Raw genomic sequence first — 22,011 nt, forward strand, 5'->3', positions numbered from 1 at the left:
CTACTGTGCTTTGAATAGTGTACAGAATTATGTAAATTATAGTTCCCATTTAAGCAATTAAAAATAAAGCAGCAATGCCAGGGCACAAATTTTCAATTTAAAATGAGACTATGCACTTATGGATTTAGTTTTCTGATACTACAGATTTGTCAAGCTCTGGACTGGCGGCTTAATGGCAATGCAGCTTGCTCTCTTTAAGGATTATTATTATGTATTTATGGACTGGAAGAAAACAACCGGATTGACCTCCCCTTGCTTACCGTGCAGTTGGAGCCCCCAGGTTGCATCTCAATTCTGCTAGCACCCAGATGCCATTAGTAAGCTTTATGGACTGGTACAGCATATCCTGCCCCTCAACTGTGCGTCGGGCAACAGTGAAGATATTACTGGCTTGCAGTTTGTTACTTACAGCATCTGTGGGAGAAGGATCTGTTAGAGACCAAACTTAAAGGGACGTCAACTCTAAACAATTCTATCATTTTTCTATCGTTTTTTTTTTTTTAAAGGTAACAAAAAGTACATTATTTTCTGCAATATAGTTCTGTAAACGGAAATTCACTGACTGCTAAGCAAAACTTATTGGCAGACAGCAACAACCCACAAGTGTAAAACTAATGGTTTCCCCCTTTATAGAAATATCAGTTTTAAAAAATAAATAAATGCCCTCCCTTTAGATGTAACAAAAGATAAAATATATTTTAAAATTCCCTTTAAAAAGGTTTATATAAAAAAAAGTAAAAATACAATGTTAACTTTTTTAACTAACCCTCTGATTGATTTATTTAGAAAAAGTTAATAAAGCTTAAAAATACACAGGATATGTATGTGACAGCACAATAGGGACATGAAAAACAATTTTTGTTTTCATAGTTCAGATAGAGCATCTGCCATTGTAAGCAACTTTATAATTTACTTCTATTATCAAATATGCTTCATTCTCATTGAATAACCTTTGTTGAAGAAGCAGTTCCCAAATGATAGACAGCACACACCTGATGCTCGTGGTAGAGGGCCACTGCAAACACCTCTCTGTAGACTGTAAAAAAACTATTTCCACAGCACCAATGAATAAGGAAAAAAATTTTAACAAAGCACTGGCACACAGCAGCATGAGTAAGGGTTAACAGCCCGGAAACGTCGCTTTATGCTGCTGTGTGCCAGTGCTTTGTATAAGCTGAAATGGATTAATAAAAGACAAGTTTGTTAAACTTTTTTCCTGATTCATTGGTGCTGTGGAAATTGTTTTTTTTTTGTTCAAGGAGCAGCAATGGCATTATCAGGAAGCTAGCTGAAAACACTGGTGAGCCAATAACAAGAGGCATATATGTGCTGCCACCAATCACCAGCTAGCTCCCAGTAGTACACTACTGCTTTTCAACAAAGGATACCAAGGGGTGTAAATTGAAAGGTGTTTTTTTTTTAATTTCATGCTCTTCTGAATGAAATTTTAATTTTGACTTTATTGCCGCTTTAAAGGAACGTTCATGATTCAGACAGAGTACACATTTAAAAACAAATTTCCAATTCACTTCCATTATCTAAATGTGGCACAATCTTTGTTATATGCACACTTTCTTAGGCACCCCGGTACTACTAAACATGTGCAAGGATTCACAGGATATACGTATATGTATTTTGAGGATGGCTGTTAGCTGTCACTTGATGCATTAGGAGGGAAAATGTAACTAACTCACATGTGTCAGATAAAAAAAATCTACTCATTTGAAATTCAAACTAAAGGCTTTTTCACTGTCTTTTTATTATGCATTTATTGATTCTGCTGTGTTTAGTGGTCCTTTAAGTAGAATTCTGCCCAATCCCCTACTGGTTCCTATAATACCCAGCTTTTACATATACGCTGTATGAGAAGTAAACATGTATAGCAGTGAATATAATTGAGTTGCAGGTAAAGCAGATAAGACCTTATAAGGTATTATTAATGTATCAAGTATAAATCTTGTTTTTTTCCTCACATTCTATATTGTTCTTTTGTGATTTCTGTTTGTCAGTGACAAACAGTGATGGTTATTCTTTGCTTTAGCATATTATAGCGGCATCGTGACCTTGCCCTGCTTTTCCAGAATATTAGGTAAAAAAACAGCTTTGTAATTCTAGATAAGATTTCGCTTGTTCTGGGGTGATTGACAAACCTTGCTCTTGCACAATTGCATGCGTCAGAGCAGGGGGCGGCATTGCACAGGAAACCCTCTTGTGCAGTTAAATTTTGCCATGTGATTCAGCATCGCAAGTGGTGATTGCAGGCAGACAGATTCACTACTTGCAAATCTGTCCCGCCTGCGACCATGATACATTTTGGCCATTGTACTATAATAAAATGCTATTTAATGCTTTCCCAGTGATCCATTTTACCCAAGTGAATGTCAATTTTCAGCAATGAGTGCCCGGTTTTTTAAAAATACTTTTAAAAACAGGGGGCACTTTCATTGATGAAAGTTTACATTGCACCGGATTTGTAGAAATACTTAACTTTTACTTTTCCAAAACTGGATCGCCGATCCCCCCCCGCCTTCTTCTTCCTGCTGTACAAATACAGCAATGACGAAACCGGCTTCCTCCAATCACAGCAGAGCATCACAAGATGGACGCTCTGGGGTAAAGCCATGATTGGAGGAAGCCGGTTTTGTCATTTCTGACGTCAGTACAGAGGAACTGAGGCTAGGATCGGCGATCCGGTTTTGGAGAAGTAAAAGGTAAGTACATCTACAAAATTGGTACAAAGTAAACTTTCATCAATGAAAGTGCCCCTGTTTTTAAAAGTATTTTTAAAAAACCAGGCACTCATTGTTGAAAATTTACCTTCACTTTAACTTGTTTATACATTGCTCCTTATTTCATATACAAAAATAAAACAGAAGGAGCAATTTCCTATACATTTTAAACTCTACAGTTGGTATAACAAATCACTGGGTGGGGGGGACATTAAGGGTAATTTTACAGTACACTGTCCCTTTAAAGGGACACTGAAACCCAAATTTCCTCTTTCGTGATTCAGATTAGAGCATGCAATTTTAAACAACTTTCTAATTAACTTCTATTATCAAGTTTAGATGACGGCCCATTTTTGGTGAACAACCTGGGTTGTCCTTGCTGATTGGACAGCACCAATAACCAAGTGCTGTCCATGGCTTCTAAACCAAAAATTAGCTGGCTCCTTAGCTTAGATGCCTTCTTTTTTCAAATAAATATAGCAAGAGAACGAAGAAAAATTGATAATAGAAGTAAACTAGGAAGTTGCTTAAAATTGCATGCTCTATCTGAATCATGAAAGAAAAAATTTGGGTTCAGTGACCCTTTAACCCTCTGTGATACCTTTATTAAAATGTTTACTGTTATAACAAAGTATGGCTTTCAAATGTTTAATGTTCTTATTCTGTTTAATTGTAGGTACATACTATTAGTTTTGAAATGACAAAAAGTAAACATTACACTTTCATGTTTCAGATAGAGAGTGTCCCTTCATGAGAGAATACAGATGTAGGCACAGGAGTGTGCACTTGTATTTATGTTGTAACAATTTAGATTTTAAAGTGACATTTTACTGTAAAATGTTCTGCCAGTTAATGTGTTTCCAGAGTACCTTTCACTGATAGGGTGTACTAAATTGTTTAAACATGGCTACATTAACTTGTTATTGGCTACATGTAGAAACCACAACCTATACTATTTAAATACGGCAGTATTCGCTATAGAAAAACGTTGCAAAACAAGAGGCAGCAGAAGAAATACACCTCCAAGTGAGGGTGGAGAACCCAGCCCATTTGAATGGATGTTCCTGTAGCTGTTTTGAATACAATTAATTTTTTATCAGCTATTTGCCCGAGTCCATTGTTTCATCTCTGATGAAGCGCATGTACGCAACACGTCAGATTAGAGAGCACACCTTTCACCTGTATGGCTCTTATCAAATAAATCATTGGATTAATATGACTATGGGACTCAGACTTTTCTTCTTTTTTTCATATTTGCATGTTTCTTTACTTGCATCTACTCGAATGAATTGTATTCAGAGCAAGAAACCCACTAATAGAAATGTTGAAGAACACGGTGAGTGACTGTTTTAAAGGGATACTGAAACTCCTTTTTTTTATTTTGTGATTCACATAGAGCATGCAATTTTTTTTTATTTTTTTTTTACTCTTTATATTTATTATTTTCAAAAGTCAATTTTACAATAAACTTAACATAGGTGTCTCATATCATAGACCAATACATAATCCGAATCTAGATTCCTATACAAGCAGGTATGTTATACAAATCATATTACATCCTTCATAATGGTCTCTGGATAGTTTTTGGTATGATAAAACAATTAAACAAAACGTTTTTCTCCAAGCCTGAACATGAAAAAAAAAAAAAAAGAAAGAAAAAGAACAAAAATATACAACAATTAAGCCAAAAAAACTAAATGTTGCTTACTATATATAATAAAATGCCCCATATCTAAATATAACAGGGAAATATATAGCATGGGCTTTAAATGACTCGCCTAACAGGCAAATCCTTAGCATCAGGTATCTCACAGAATAAGCCCCATAAACTCTCACTCTTAGTCTGTTTACAGCTGTTCGCATAAGGACATGACAAGTTGCATATAAACATCTGCATAAGAGAAAAAAAAATCCTCGGATGCCCACAAAAACGAAAACTGGCAAGTAAAAACAGGAACAAAAAACACAAAGAATTTTTTAAAAAAATATATAAGTAAATGAATAAAAAGTTTAGGATACGGCAGGTTACCATAAGCCTAGCAATATCAATTCTGAATTTCTAAAGGATATATTAGGTGTTCGACCTCACTAAGGGGGAGGGCTTGATAAACAGCGACCATTTAGAAAATAAACTCCTTATATCATGATCACTATGTAGATTGGTGTCAGAATTATTCTGAGATGCATCGTTTCTTCAAAAAAAAAATTTACTTCTAAAATACTGGGAATTGCTCTTGTTTTCCATTTTTTTTAAATTAAGTATCTAGTGGCTAAGATCACCAGGTTAATGGTTTTTATAATTGTGCTGGTGCTTCCCCTATGTCAAAACAAAGGAAAACTACATTTGTCGACGACAGGATCAAGGAAGGAGGCACCCAATGAGTTAGCCAGTATTGTAACTTAAAGGAACAGTCAAGTAAAAAAACAAACAAAAAAAAAAAACCTTCATGTTTCAACTAGGGCATATAATTTTAAACAGCTTTCCAATTTACTTTTATCACCAATTTTGCTTTGTTCTCTTTGGTATTCTTAGTTGAAAGCTAAACCTAGGAGGTTCATATGCTAATTTCTTAGACCTTGAAGGCCGCTCTAATCTAAATGCATTTTGATAGTTTTTCACCACTAGAGGGCATTAGTTCACAACGTTTCATAAGATAACATTGAGTTCTTGCAAGTGAATTTAGCATGGAGACAGCGCTGATTGGCTAAATGCAAGTCTGTCAAAAGAACTGAAATAAGGGGGCAGTCTGCTGAGGCTTAGATACAAGGTAATTACAGAGGTAAAACGTGTTTAATTATAACTGTGTTGGTTATTCAAAACTGAGGATTTGGTAATAAAGGGATTATCTACCTTTTAAAACAACAAAAATTCTGTTGTTGACTGTCCCTTTAAGCCAGAAATTTCTGATTTTTGGGCAGTCCCAGAGCATATGCAGAAGGTTACTGATGGAGAGCATGCAATTTTAAGCCAAACTTTCTAAATGAATCCTATTATCACGTTTTCTTAGTTCTCTAGGTATCTTTATTTGAAAAAGCAAAAATGTAAGCTAACGAGCCGGGACCATTTTTGGTTCAGGACCCTGGATTAGCGCTTGTTGTTTGGTGGCTGCATTTAGCTACCAATCTGCAAGTGCTACCCAGGTGCTGAACCAAAGAAGGGCAGCTTATAGTTTACATTGGTGCTTTTTTAAATAGCATACAAAGAAAACGAGAGAAAAAACATAATTTATGCTTACCTGATAAATTCCTTTCTCCTGTTATGTAGTCAGTCCACGGGTCATCATTACTTATGGGATATTAACTCCTCCCCAACAGGAAGTGCAAGAGGATCACCCAAGCAGAGCTGCTATATAGCTCCTCCCCTCTACGTCACACACCCAGTCATTCGACCAAGATCCAAACGAGATAGGAGAAGACTATAGGGTGCAGTGGTGACTGGAGTATAATTTAAAAATTTAGACCTGCCTTAAAAAACAGGGCGGGCCGTGGACTGACTACACAAAAGGAGAAAGGAATTTATCAGGTAAGCATAAATTATGTTTTCTCCTGTTAAGTGTAGTCAGTCCACGGGTCATCATTACTTATGGGATACCAATACCAAAGCTAAGTACACGGATGACGGGAGGGACAAGCAGGATCTCTATACGGAAGGAACCACTGCCTGAAGAACCTTTCTCCCAAAAACAGCCTCCGAAGAAGCAAAAGTGTCAAATTTGTAAAAAGTATGAAGAGAAGACCAAGTTGCAGCCTTGCAAATCTGTTCAACAGAGGCCTCGTTCTTAAAGGCCCAAGTGGAAGCCACAGCTCTAGTAGAATGAGCTGTAATCCTTTCAGGAGGTTGCTGTCCAGCAGTCTCATAGGCTAAGCGTATTATGCTACGAAGCCAAAAAGGATAGAGAGGTAGCAGATGCTTTTTGACCTCTCCTCTGTCCAGAATAAACGACAAACAGGGAAGGAAGTTTGGCGAAAATCTTTAGTTGCTGTGAATAAAATTTCAGGGCACGGACTACATCTAGATTGTGCAGAAGTCGTTCCTTCTTTGAAGAAGGGTTAGGACACAATGATGGAACAACAATCTCTTTGATTGATATTCTTGTTAGTGACTACCTTAGGTAAGAACCCAGGTTTAGTACGCAGAACTACCTTATCTGAATGAAAAATCAGATACGGGAGAATCACAATGTAAGGCTGATAATTCAGAGACTCTACGAGCCGAGGAAAATAGCCATTAAAAACAGAACTTTCCAAGATAACAGCTTGATATTCAATGGAGTGAAGGGGTTCAAACGGAACACCCTGTAAAAACGTTAAGAACTAAGTTTAAGCTCCACGGCGGAGCAACAGATTTAAACACAGCTTAATCCTGGCAAAGCCTGACAAAAAGCCTGAACGTCTGGTGGAACTCTTGACAGACGCTTGTGTAAAAGGTATGGACAGAGCTGAGATCTGTCCCTTAACGAACTAGCAGATAAACCCTTTTCTAAACCTTCTTGTAGAAAAGACAATATCCTAGGAATCCTAACCTTACTCCATGAGTAACCCCTTGGATTCGCACCAGTGTAAGTATTTTACACCATATCTTATGGTAATTTTCCTGTGGTAAACAGGTTTCCTAGCCTGTATTAGGGTATCAATTACTGGCTCTGAAAATCTACGCTTTGATAAAATTAAGCGTTCAATTTCCATTGCAGTCAGCTTCAGAGAAAATTAGATTTTGATGTTTGAAAGGACCCTGAATTAGAAGGTCCTGTCCTCAGAGGCAGAGACCAAGGTGGAACAGGGATGACATGTCCACTAGATCTGCATACCAGTGTCCTTCGTGGCCACGCAGGCGCTATTAGAATCACTGATGCTTTCTCCTGTTTGATCCTTGCAATCAAACGAGGAAGTATCGGGAAGGGTGGAAACACAAAAGCCATCCTGAAGTCCAAGGTGCTGTCAAGGCATCTATCAGGACCGCTCCCGGGTCCCTGGACCTGGACCCGTAACGAGGAAGCTTGGCGTTCCGGCGAGACGCCATGAGATCCTATATCTGGTTTGCCCCAACGTCGAAGTATTTGGGCAAAGGACCTCCGGATGAAGTTCCCACTCCCCCGGATGAAAAGATCTGGCGACTTAGGAAATCCGCCTCCCAGTTGTCACACTCCTGGGATGTGGATCGCTGACAGATGGCAAGAGTGAGACTCTGCCCAGCGAATTATCTTTGATACTTCCATCATCGCTAGGGGAACTTCTTGTCCCTCCCTGATGGTTGATGTAAGGCCACAGTCTTGGATGTTGTCCGACTGAAACCTGATAAACCTCAGAGTTGCTAACTGAGGCCAAGCCAGTAGGCATTGAGGAACTGCTCTCAATTCCAGAATGTTTATTGGAAGGAGACTCTCCTCGAGTCCATGATCCCTGAGTCTTCAGGGAATTCCAGACAGCGCCCCAACCTAGAAGGCTGGCGTCAGTATTACAATTGGTCCAGTCTGCCTGCTGAAGGGCATCCCCTTGGACAGATGTGCCGAGAAAGCCACCGATAGAAGAGAATCTCTGGTCTCCTGATCCAGATTCAGCGTAGGGGACAAATCTGAGTAATCCCCATTCCACTGACTTAGCATGCACAATTGCAGCGGTCTGAGGGTTGCAGGCGTGCAAAAGGAACTATGTCCATTGCCGCTACCATTAAGCCGATTACCTCCATGCATTGAGCCACTGACGGGTGTTGAATGGAATGAAGGGCACGGCAAGCATTTAGAAGCTTTGTTAACCTGTCCTCTGTCAGGTAAATTTTCATTTCTACAGAATCTATAAGATTCCCCAAGAAGGGAAACTCTTGTGAGTGGTAAGAGAGAACTCTTCTCCTCGTTTACTTTCCACCCATGTGATCTCAGAAATGCCAGTACTAACTCTGTATGAGACTTGGCAGTTTGAAAGCTTGACGCTTGTATCAGAATGTCGTCTAGGTACGGAGCTACCGAAATTCCTTGCGGTTTTAGTACCGCCAGAAGAGAGCCCAGAAACCTTTGTAAAGATTCTTGGAGCCGTAGCCAACCCCGAAGGGAAGAGCTACAAACTGGTAATGTTTGTCTAGGAAGGCAAACCTTAGATACCGGTAATGTTCTCTGTGAATCGGTATGTGAGAGTAAGCATCCTTTAAATCCACTGTGGTCATGTACAGACCTCTTTGGATCATGGGTAGAATTGTCCGAATAGTTTCCATCTTGAATGATGGAACTCTTAGGAATTTGTTTAGGATCTTAAATCCAATATTGGTCTGAAGGTTCCCTCTTTTGTGGGAACCACAAACAGAGTTTGAGGTAAAAACCCTTGTCCGTGTTCCGACCAACGCGGAACTGATGGATCACTCCCATTAGAAAAAGGTCGTTGTACACAGCGTAGGAAACGCCTCTTTCTTTATCTGGTTTGTTGACAACCTTGAAAGGTGAAATCTCCCTTGTGGAGGGAGAAGCTTTGAAGTCCAGAAGATATCCCTGAGATATGATCTCCAACGCCCAGGGATCCTGGACATCTCTTGCCCAAGCCAGGGCGAAGAGAGAGAGTCTGCCCCCCACTAGATCCGTTAACCGGATCGGGGGCCCTCACTTCATGCGGTCTTAGGGCCTGCTTGCCCATGTTCCAGGCCTGGGTTAGGTTTCCAGCCTTGTCTGTAGCGAGCAACAGCTCCTTCCTGTTTTGGAGCAGGAGGAAGTTGAAGCTGCTCCTGCCTTGAAATTACGAAAGGCACGAAAATTAGGACTGGTCTAGCCCTGGTTTGGCTCTGTGTCTTGAGGCAGGCAATGGCCTTTACCTCCCGTAATATCAGCGATAATTTCTTTCAAACCGGGCCCGAATAAAGTCTGGCCCCTTGAAAGGTATGTTAAGTAGTTTCGATTTAGAAGTTACATCAGCTGACCATGATTTTAGCCACAGCGCTCTGCGTGCCTGAATGGCGAATCCGGAATCTTAGCCGTAAGTTTAGTTAAATGTACTACGGCATCAGAAAATAAATGAATTAGCTAGCTTAAGGGCTTTAAAGCTTAAGTGAAATCTCATCTAATGTCTCCGAGTCAAGGGTGTCTTCCTGAGGACTCAAACCAAAATGCTGCCGCAGCCGTGACAGGCGCAATGCATGCAAGGGGTTGTAATATAAAACCTTGTTGAACAAACATTTTCTTAAGGTAACCCTCTAATTTTTTATCCATTGGATCTGAAAAAGCACAGCTATCCTCCACCGGGATAGTGGTACGCTTAGCTAAAGTAGAAACTGCTCCCTCCACCTTAGGGACCGTTTGCCATAAGTCCCGTGTGGTGGCGTCTATTGGAAACATTTTTCTGAATATAGGAGGGGGTGAGAAAGGCACACCGGGTCTGTCCCACTCCTTAGTAATAATTTCAGTAAGTCTCTTAGGTATAGGAAAAACGTCAGTACTCGTCGGTACCGCAAAATATTTATCCAACCTACACATTTTCTCTGGGATTGCAACTGTGTTACAATCATTCAGAGCCGCTAACACCTCCCCTAGCAATACACGGAGGTTTTCCAGCTTAAACTTAAAATTTGAAATGTCTGAATCCAATTTATTTGGATCAGATCCGTCACCCGCAGAATGAAGCTCTCCCGTCCTCATGCTCTGCATATTGTGACGCAGTATCAGACATGGCCCTAGCATTATCAGTATACTCTGTTCTCATCCCAGAGTGATCTCGTTTACCTCTAAGTTCTGGCAATTTAGACAAAACTTCAGTCATAACATTAGCCATCGTCTTGTAAAGTGATTTGTAATGGCCGCCCTGATGTACTTGGCGTTACAATATCACGCACCTCCTGAGCGGGAGATGCAGGTACTGACACGTGAGGCAAGTTAGTCGGCATAACTTCCCCCTCGTTGTCTGGTGAATGTTGCTTAACATGTACAGATTGACTTTTATTTAAAGTAGCATCAATGCAATTAGTACTATTGGGCTCCACCTTGGCTTTTGAACATATTGCACAAAGAGTTTCCTCTGTGTCAGACATGTTTAAACAAACTAGCAATTAGACTAGCAAGCTTGGAAATACTTTTCAACTAAATTTACAAGCAATATATAAAAAACGTTACTGTGCCTTTAAGAAGCACACAAAAACTGTCACAGTTGAATAACAATGAACCGGATTAGGTTATATAAACCAAATTTAGCAAAGGATTGCACACATTAGCAATGGATGATTACCCCTTAATATCAGAAAAACAAACAAAAAAAAAACGTATAACAATTGATAATATAAGCGTTTTTTATCACAGTCAAGCACAGTCTCACAGGTCTGCTGTGAGTGATTACCTCCCTCAAAACTAGTTTTGAAGACCCCCTGAGCTCTGTGGAGACGTCCTGGATCATGCAGGGAGAAAAAGACAGACTGTGACTCGAATTTCTGATGCGTAGTAAAAGCGCCAAAATAGGCCCCTCCCACTCACACTACAACAGTGAGGGAAGCTCAAGTAAACTGTTTTAGTTTAAAACAAACGACAGCCATGTGGAAAATAAAGCCCAAAACAATTTTCACCAAGTACCTCAGATAATTAAACGATTTAACATGCCAGTAAACGTTTTAAAATCTAATATATGAAATGTCCATTAAAAAGCCTGCTGCTAGTCGCTCACACTGCAAGTTAGGCTAAAAGTTATATGCATACAGTATTTTCCCAGTGAAGTTCCATTCCCCAGAAATACTTAAGTGTTAACATATATACATGTCAGCCTGATACCAGTTGCTACTACTGCATTTAAGGCTGTACTTACATTATATCGGTATTAGCAGTATTTTCAAAGTCAATTCCCATTCCTTAGAAAATAATATACTGCAACATACCTCTTTGCAGGTGAACCTGCCCGCCTGTCCCCTGATCTGAAGTTACCTTACTCCTCAGAATGGCCGAGAACAGCAAACGGATCTTAGTTACGTCCGCTAAGATCATATACAAAAAACTCATGTAGATTCTTCTTCAAATTCTGCCTGAGAAGGAAACAACACACTCCGGTGTCGTTTAAAATAACAAACTTTTGATTTGAAGATATAAAAAACTAAGTTTAATCACCACAGTCCCTCTCACCACATCCTATCTATTAGTTGGGTGCAAGAGAATGACTGGGTGTGACGTAGAGGGGAGGAGCTATAGAGCAGCTCTGCTTGGGTGATCCTCTTGCACTTCCTGTTGGGGAGGAGTTAATATCCCATAAGTAATGATGACCCGTGGACTGACTACACTTAACAGGAGAAATTGATAATAGAAGTAAATTAGAAAGTTGCTTAAAAATTGCATGGTCTATCTGAATCGTGAAAGAAACATTTTGGGTTCGGTATCCCTTTAACACAGTACTAGCTGCGACCTAACCAAATGTATCCAACACCATCATGTCGGAGGACTTTTTCATGAAATTTAGAAACAAACTAAGCTGTCATTTATAGAACAATAAGCATTACATAGGTGCAGAGTATGCAAACACGTAATACAAGATCATTTTTTAATAAAATGAAAAGCACAACACAAACTATGCACTCATCAGAACACATGATATGAGCTCTGTACAGAAGAACATGCATATCAGTCGAGTCTTTGTATTGCATTGGCTAGGACAAATATATCAGTGTGACCTATGTAACCAACATAAGTGATGACTTGAATAATATATTATAAGCATATCAATTCATAAATACCTAGCATAAATTAAATCTATGAGCAAATTCATAATATAACCAGATATTAACATATCCTCTCGGCCCTGGCACTACAACGAATCCTGCCACTGCACATATTATTCAACATAGGTAAAATGCATTTTACCACCCACTTGCCAAATCTAATACCTTAGTCTTACTGCTTCATGATAAAAAAAAATGTTAACCCCCTTAACAACTTTCTCTTGTACATCTAAGTGCCCATTGTTACCGCTGTCGGCAAGACCCACACTGAAAATCCCTTGTGACAGACAACATACATGGTATCAGGATCATTAAAGGGACCGTCCTAGTCAAAATTAAACTCATGATTCAGATAGAGCATGCAATTTTAAGCAACTTTCTAATGTACTCCTATTATCAATTTGTCTTCGTTCTCTTGGTATCTTTATTTGAAAAAGCAAGAATGTAACCTTAGGAGCTGGCCCATTTTTGGTTCAGCACCTGGGTAGAGCTTGCTGATTGGTGTCTAAATGTAACCTGCTTCTTGTAGAGATTTGTTTGATGCCTTCAGTATATGAACATCTCATGTGGTAAGGACATAAAATGTGTACCTTAATAGAGAGATAGCCAACAAATATATTGTCATGTGCTCAAGACAGATGTTACAATAACCTCCAGGAGCCTTTCCACTGGCACCAAAAAGCCAATTTTTTGCTGTGCTTATAATTTGCAAGTATAAGAACCTTAATGGAACATGATCCCCCCCCAAATGTTTAGAATACATTCATTAAAACCCCCCCCCCCCACCCCACACAGGGAGCTGGGCTTAGAATAAATGGTTCCCGTCATAGTCTATCCACATTGTACAAAGGTAGGTGGCACTGCAGAGCCTTTACCAAAGGAAAAACTAGACTTGCGCATTCCGACTAGGAAGAATGTTTCTTAAAAAAACACAAAGTATTCATCCTGAAAACTCTTTATTAAAGAAAAAAGAGAAAAGACTAATTCCAAATGACCCCATAAGCAATCATCAGACAAAAATGAAACTTTTTTTTTGTGATGAGCAATTTATCTTGAAAAAAAAAAATGTCTGTGCTCATATCTAAAAGAAACTATAAGACGGGAGCATGTAGGAAAAGACGCGGGCCGAACAGTCTGGAATAGATTCTGCCTCCATCAGGCAGATGCCTAATAATAATAATAAAGCAGATGTACAGAATTCTACTTCATGCGCTGTCACAATAGAATGTGAGAGAAATTATATTTCTTCACCTAAAAAATCCCTAGATTAATAAAATGGAGCCAGAGGTAATATTAATAAAAACAATTTAAGATTCAAAGATTTTCTTAGACCGCAACAAAAACTCACTGTTACATCTTATAATGCAGATAATGACACATTAGGTTATAGTTCATGCATTGGCAATAATATTGTGTATTTCATCTATGCAGGGAGAGTTCTTCTGAATTTGTGACAATGGCAGCAGGAAATGGGAAAGGGCACTCACCTGAGCTAGGAGGACATTCTTTGATCTGAAACTGTGCTTCATTCTCATTGGGAATGTCCTTCCATGTAGCCAAAAACATCTGTCGCTCTGTAAGAAAATAATTTAAGAATAAGTTTATCTTATACTAGTGGGAAAGCTTATGCTGCATCCAGATGGATTCTGAAAAAGGCAGGGTGGTAAAGAAATCCATCCAAGTGGATTCTTTCACCACCTCTTTTGCCCCCCCCCCTCTCTTTTGCTCTCCCCCTCTCTTTTTGCTCTCTCTCTCCCCCCTTCTCTTTTGCTCTCTCTCCCCCCTTCTCTTTTGCTCTCTCTCCCCCCCTCTCTTTTGCTCTCTCTCCCCCCTTCTCTCTTTTGCTCTCTCTCCCCCCTTCTCTTTTGCTCTCTCTCCCCCCCTTCTCTTTTGCTCTCTCTCCCCCCTTCTCTTTTGCTCTCTCTCCCCCCTTCTCTTTTTGCTCTCTCTCCCCCCCTCTCTTTTGCTCTCCTCCCCCCTCTCTTTTGCTCTCCCTCTCCCCCCTCTCTTTTGCTCTCCCTCTCCCCCCTCTCTTTTGCTCTCCCTCTCCCCCCCCTCTCTTTTGCTCTCCCTCTTCCCCCCTCTCTTTTGCTCTCCCTCTCCCCCCTCTCTTTTGCTCTCCCCCCCTCTCTTGCTCTCTCTTTTGCTCACTCTCCCCCTGTCTTTTTTTTTTTTATTACAGTCCTCCCATTCCCCATCCCTGCTGAGCCGCCCACCCGCACCTCCTCAGAAGATCTTTACAGACGTGACACACACAGTGTCACCGTCTGTAACAATCAGGCATCTGGCCTCATATGGAGGCGGAGCACTGATCGCGCTCTGGCTCCATATGCGGCAGATGCCTGAAGCTTCAAGAGCTCCAGCTCTCAGCTGTTATGTTACAGCTGAGAGTTGGAGCTCCTGATGCTGTCTCGGCGACGCATGCGTTACAAATGCGATTATAGTTTAGATTGGGTTAATGGATAGATCAATCAATTCTCTTTGAATACTCTCGACTTACAATAAAATATTGCATTACTTAAAAAAAAAAAAAAAAAAATAACTCTTGACTATTGTTTTTATAATTGGGGATTTGTAGCATGATTTATTTTTTTCAAGATTCAGATAGAATATACAATTTTAAACAACATTTCAATTTACTTCTATTATTGAAAATGAAACAGCATTGCAAAACACCTTCATGCTTTATTTTGCTTCCTTTTGCTGTAACTTTTGTGCTTGGTCCCACGCAGTAAAAGCAATTCATTTTACAACAAAAGCAAGCAAAATAAATAATACTGCAATACTGTTTTATTTTCTTTCATGAAACATTTTATGGCGTATGGCTAAAGTCATAGCTACAAAACTGAACAACTGATACTGTGAAGATTTGCTGGTTGCCTATAAGCACATCATCACCATATCTATTAAAGTGAGATCTATAAAAAGCCTATAAAGTATTAAATGATACATTAACCAGACATAGTACATATTACTAATACTGGCAAAGCAAACCACATATAGTTAAATTCAAGCTATAATAAAGTATGTAAAAAGCAAAAGATTAGCCTGAAAATAATAATATGTACATGCATTTTTTAACATATTATTAGCTGTTTAAATAGTAAAGAAGGAAGTGTTTTATTTTCAATAAAGCCCTTTAGCTTATCTATATAATAATAGGCACCACTATGTTGAAAGCTAGGTTTCCCTAATCTATTATCTTCTGTGGAGGACAATTGGGGCTAGATAAACTGAGTAAACAATGGGATGTGTACAGCACACATATAATACCACTCACATGGAAAAAACTTCATTTTAATGATAGGCCTTATTTACCCTCTGACCATAGAACTATATCAGAATACCCCCAATTTGAAAGGGTGAAGTCTCACGATGATGAGGATTTTTTATGGCGTTTATTTTTTGTTTTGTGTTTTTTTTTATTTTTTGCTACATTCAGTGAGTTGGGAAATGCACACTGTCAAATAAAAAAAATAAATAGATTCCTTTCCTTTATGTTTAATCGCTGCAAAGGGGGTAAACTATGTAGTCAAAGTTGTGATCTTGCGAAACTCCATTTGAGCATCCAGCTTTTAGAGCAAAGAAAAAGCATACAGTACATGCATATTCTCCAATCACTGGCCATATCCTAACTCCAGGAATGAAAGATTACTGTTTAACCGTTTTGAAGAAGTAAAAAAGGAAATTGTTTCAAAATAAAAGGTTATAATAAATACAGCATTCTGTATTTACACTAGAATTTCCCTCCAATTATAATTCACTTTATAAGTAAACTGAATAAGTAATTGGATATAAAAGTCGCAAAATCTGCAACATGATGCAGCAACAGTGTTATGCTCACCCATCTTTCCATCTTCTACAAACAGGATGTGCACAGGATACAAAATACTGAAGTAAAAATACATCAATATTGTTCTTCACAGCAACCTGAAAAAATTAAAATCTGGTATATAGCAGACTTGCACAGAAAACACTCATATCAGTAACTGATATTATAGTTACATATTTAAATATGTGTCTGTAGATGTATTACTGTTGAAAGAATATGGAATGAAAGTCATGCACTGAATTTACCTGCAGATTGTTAAGCGGCTCCATTTTCATAACAGACCCAACTGTGTTCAATGGCAGTGATACCTCTGTAGACTGGTTGGGGGCCAGGGGAGTAAGTATCTGTAGAGGAGCAGCAGGAGCTAATCCAAAGCTAACGAAAAAAGAAGAGTTGGATGTGATACAGCACCTAAACCAATGTGACATTTACATATTTTTTTTGGAAGTGTCCTCATTTTATACCTGTTGCGATTGAACTGAATGGCAAAGTCGCTCATGACCTGAAGAGCTCTATTGGTGAATAACAAATCCATGAAAACTGCACCAGATCTCCGAGCAAATGTGCCGCTGATTTCCAGGCCTTTCCCTTTCATTGCATGCAGCCATACCTGAAGTGAAAAATAGTAACAAGAAAGGAGAATATAATACGGTCAAAATTCCCCTCTTGCTAAGGAAAGAGAGTTTGACTCCAAAACCAAATGGATAGAAACCTTACTCAAACCCTTCAGTAAATCAATTTTATTTTTAGACTGGATGGATAAACACAGATGAAAGATATAAATTAAAGCATGAACACATTTGTTGTGGAGGTTTGGGGGACGTCATGGTAATGTCACTAAGGCTTAACATAGTAAGCAATCACCACAGGACACCTCAAAGATAAGTAGTTACATCTACGCCCTCTTTAATGTGGGCCAATTACTTACTTGCTGGAATAATTTAAATTGTTTACAAATAGCTCATTTTCTTTTATTTTGTCAACTGAAAAAATTAAAAAAAAATAAAAAAAAATATATATATATATATATATATATATATATATATATATATCTCAGGGACGTGCACTCATAAGAGGCAGGGGAGGCAGTGCCTACCCTGCCATATGTGGCCAAAGCTTAAAGGGACAGTCTACACCAGAATTTTTATTGTTTTAAAAGATAGATAATACCTTTATTACCCATTCCCCAGTTTTGCATAACCAACACAGTTATATTAATATACTTTTAACCTCTGTGATTATCTTGTATCTAAGCCTCTGCAAACTGCCCCTTTATTTCAGTTCTTTTGACAGACTTGCAGTTTAGCCAATCGGTGCCTGCTCCTAGATTACTTCACGTGCACGAGCACAGTGTTATCTATATGAAATACGTGAACTAACACCCTCTAGTGGTGAAAAACTGTTAAAATGCATTCTGAAAGAGGTGGCCATCAAGGTCTAAGAAATTACCATATGAACCTCCCAAGTTAAGCTTTCAACTAAGAATACCAAGAGAACAAAGCAAAATTGGCGATAAAAGTAAATTGGAAAATTGTTTAAAATTACATGCTCTATCTGAATCATAAAAGTTTATTTTGGCCTAGACTGTCCCATTAATTAAATTTTAATTAAAACAAAAAAAAAAGTCCAAAAAAATATCCCCCCCCCCCATGTAATGCTATGGAGAGGCAGGTACAGGAACGGGTCCATCTCTCCAAAAATTGGGAACAATAGGAGGCACCCCTCTTGATGCCTCCTAGCAAGTGAAGGGATATATAGATTAATCAGAAGGAGGATGCCAGTGAGCAGGGTCATGTGACAACTGGAAGCTGAGGTAAACCTAAGAACAGATGACACCAAGCAGAAGAGTAGAGTAAAGTAGTATTCTACATCTCTTGTGATTCACAAATTGTGTTCAGATACAGCTCCATTAACAGGGGGACAGTAAGTGAGCATAACCCAATACTGACAGGAAGTCAAAGGGTCAATTCAAATTTACATCCCATAATTTAAAACACAGAGTTTGAAGTTAAGTGTGCAGTGTCCACATTATTTGAATTAAAGTTTTTGACATTGAATATTGCTAAGCCTCCCTTTTTCATGGTTATTTGATTTAATTAGGTACAAACTCCATATATGTTATGTCTGTTCAGTCAGAGGATGCAGTATCTATTTTTATTTTTCTCTGTGTCTCCATTTATTTCAAGGACTGCTGTTAACTTGTAATTCACAAATCAATTGAAAGCTGTTGCATTGTGTTTTTAACATGTGCTGCTTTTATACAAGTTTATATTAATAAAAAGGAGATAACGAGTCATTTAAAAAATATATGTAATTATTGCAGTAATGTTTTTAGAAATAATGCCACTGTAAAGTAACTGGTTAAACCACATAGTCAAAGGGAGACATTTAAAATTAAAACTTTCATGATTGAGGTAGAGCATGCTATTTTTAATAGACTGCTACTGGCCCCATGTCAGCAAATCAAATTAGTTTTTGAAAGGAACATGAAAGTCATAATTACATTTCCATCATTCAGATAGAAATTGCACACAAAAAAAATAAATATTTTTTACTTTTATTATTATGTACTTCACTTCTTTTGGTATCCTTTGTTGTCCTTTGTTGAAGAGCATACCCTAAGTGGGATGTGCACGTGCGTTTCTTGAACACCATATTGCAGCAGCAGCTGGGTTGGCAGTATTGATAACTTGTCCTTTGTGTAAAATTTGTATGGTAAATTATTTCTATGTTTACAATACAGTAGTGAGTAGAGAAGAGATTTTGTATCATTCTAATTGCTTAGTAACTGGCACTGTGGCCACAGAATTGTGTGAGTGTGTATTGTGAGTGTCAGTGAGCAGAGTATGTGTGCTTTATTCTCCCGGTAATCAATACATTTCCGATGAGCTGGTGCTTTAGTGCAGTGTTTCTCAACAGTGGTCCTCAAGTACCCCCAGCAGACCAGGTTTTCATTATAACTGAATCAGAGCACAGGTGAAGTAATCAGCTGATCAGTAACTCAGCGGTACTAACTTGCTCTCATCCATCACCTGATTATGTCACCTGTGCAGTGGTTCAGCTATCATTTAAACCTGCCCCTGTTGGGGGTACTTGCGAACCTCACTGATAGATCGATATAGTATATATATATATATATATTTATATATATATATATATATATATATATATACACACATACATATACACACACACACACACACCTCACTGATAGATATATATATATATCTATTTATGGAGATTAGAAAATATATGCCCGTTTGCTCAAATACAATTTTACTAAGGATATGATGATCAGATACTCCTGGAGAGAAATTGTACTGCAGACTTCACAGGGGCTGAACTCATTAACTCCTTAACGACACACGTTGTACAGGGTACATCACATACAAACTGGTCTTTAAAGACCAATGACGTACCCCGACGTCGTTAGGGGTTTAAATCGGCTGGAAGCTATCCTGATCACTTCCAGCCGCTTTCAAGGTATTGCCATGCCGCCTCAATATTGAGGCATCACTGCAATACCTTTTTTTCAAACATTGATGCAGAGAGAGCCACTCTGTGGCCCTCTCTACATCGGCCAGCAATGGTGCTGATCGTTGGTAGATGGGAGCAGCTGCAGGGAGGCAGGTGGGCCATCTTCCGACCAGCAGTCGAAAACGAGTGTCGGGTGTGCGCGCAGAGCACGAAGGGGGGGTGGGGGCGTGCGCGCCCGTGATCCAGTATTGATAATGTTGTAGTGGTGGGAGAGGGTGGTGGGTGGCAGTTGTGGGTGGGAGAGGAGGGGGGAAATAATTTTTCAATATACGTCTGGGAGGCGGGGGGGAAGGTAATAAGGGGAGGGGGAGCTACACTACAGAAAAACAGTGGTTTATTTAAAAAACAAACAAAAAAAAAACACATTTAAATGCAAAGTGGGTACTGGCAGACAGCTACCAGTACCCAAAATGGTGGAAAGTAGTTAGTGGGGGAAAGGGTCAATAGGTTGGGGGCTAAGGGGGGATCCTACACAGCGGAATGAATATATATATAATTTAAAAAAATAGCATTTTATTTAAAGTTTGTGAAAAAGTGATTTTTTTTTTTTTTTATTTGATCGCATTTGCCGGTGAAATGGTGGCATGAAATATACCAAAGTGGGCCTAGATCAATACTTTGGGTTGTTATATATATATATATATATACACACATATACACACACACACACGTCAAGGGATATTCAGGGATTCCTGACAGATATCAGTGTTCAAATGTAACTATCACTAATTTTGGGGGGGAAAATGGTTTGGAAATAGTAAAGTGCTACTTGTATTTATTGCCCTATAACTTGCAAAAAAAAAGTAAACAATATGTAAACATTGGGTATTTCTAAACTCAGGACAACATTTAGAAACTATTTAGCATGGTTGGTTTTTGGTGGTTGTAGATGTGTAACAGATTTTGGAGCACTGTGTGATATGAGACTTTTGTTACACTTACATTTTGTGCTTTGTATTTTATATTACTTTACACTTCAGACTGGCTCATTTCAGTACTTTTATTTGTATTTTAATTCATTTTAGATTTAGATCTAGCAGATATTTGACAAATCTGATTAGGTTTTAAAGTCTCTGTCTTACTTTAACAAATTAAGATCATACTTTGTATATTTCTGTGTATCTTTTACAAATTACACTGCACTTAGTTTTTTTCTCTATTTTAAAATAAAACAGACAGCTTAAGAAAGTGGGAGGGACAGGGAGTTCCCTATGCTGAATAGCAGAGTTCCCAGACTATGGCTAGTTTCCATTGGGGTGTAACCCAAAAAATTTCCACAGACTTTAATGGAGATATATGTTTTTATCACCAGTTTCCAAACTTTACAACTTCAATGGAAATGAGCCCTATGTCTGAAGCACTCTCACACGTCCTGTGAAATGCTGTAAGCATTTTAAACAAGCTGGTCTCACTGATTTTCCTAGCGAGCTGTATGCAGGTGAAGTTTGTTCAAAATTCAAAACACACTTATGTAACCGACATAAAAGTAATATATACTAAACTATAGGCAAAAGCAAGTTAAATTGTAGTGAAAACATTTTAGTTTAATTTGTAATTGATGAAAACCGAGCCTGTATATTAGTCCCAGGTGCTCTCCTGCTACCTTCTCTCTCGCCTGTGAAATTCTGTATCCCAGAGAGCTTCATTACTTTCTGTGGAAGGCATCTCTCATCTGTTTGGAACTTCCAGGTTCTTCCCTTTTCTTTTAGAATTAAGCGACTTCAGCCCCTGTGAAGTCTGCACTATAATTTCTCTCCAAACTAGAGAATATTTGCTTATTGGGCCCATAGAAAGTAATAAAGCTCTGTGGGAATCTAAGGTCACCATTGTTTAAGTTTTATTGAATACAAAGTGCTATGTAATTTGAACACAATACACAGATATACAAAGTATGATCTCTAATTTGTTAAAGTTACACAGAAACCGTGAACCCATATCAGAATTTGTAAAATCACAATCCTAAATACACTGGTGTATACATTCCAATTACTAGTGGGATATTCAACTCCTGGCCAGCAGGAGGAGGCACAGAGCACCCCAGCAAAGCTGTTAAGTGTAACTTCCCTTACCCATAACTCCCAGTCATTCAGCCAAAGGAAAATGGAAAAAGAAGAAACACAAGAGCAAAAAGGTGCCTGATGTTTACTAAAAAAACCTGCCAAATTGTATTTAAAAAGAGGGAGGGGTCATGGACTCTTAATGTCCAGAAAGAAAGAAATTTATCAGGTAACCATACATTTTGTTTTCTT

At 38.6% G+C, this 22,011-nt stretch overlaps 1 protein-coding gene across 1 annotated transcript in view; it reads right to left on the bottom strand.

Moving 5' to 3' along the window:
• Positions 1-265: 265 nt before the first annotated feature.
• AP1B1 (adaptor related protein complex 1 subunit beta 1) overlaps positions 266-22,011 on the bottom strand; it is a 39,854-nt gene continuing 18,108 nt past the window's right edge. The window contains exons 2-6 of the mRNA XM_053702179.1: positions 16,690-16,835; positions 16,471-16,600; positions 16,238-16,323; positions 13,881-13,967; positions 266-414 (exon numbers count right to left, since the gene is read on the bottom strand). Of these exons, the coding sequence (XP_053558154.1) occupies positions 13,925-13,967; positions 16,238-16,323; positions 16,471-16,600; positions 16,690-16,835 (405 nt within the window). The 3' untranslated portion in view covers positions 266-414; positions 13,881-13,924. The remainder of the gene's footprint in view (positions 415-13,880; positions 13,968-16,237; positions 16,324-16,470; positions 16,601-16,689; positions 16,836-22,011) is intronic.

The sequence above is a fragment of the Bombina bombina genome, chromosome 2, assembly GCF_027579735.1.
Source record: "Bombina bombina isolate aBomBom1 chromosome 2, aBomBom1.pri, whole genome shotgun sequence".
Taxonomy (NCBI): Eukaryota; Metazoa; Chordata; class Amphibia; order Anura; family Bombinatoridae; genus Bombina; species Bombina bombina.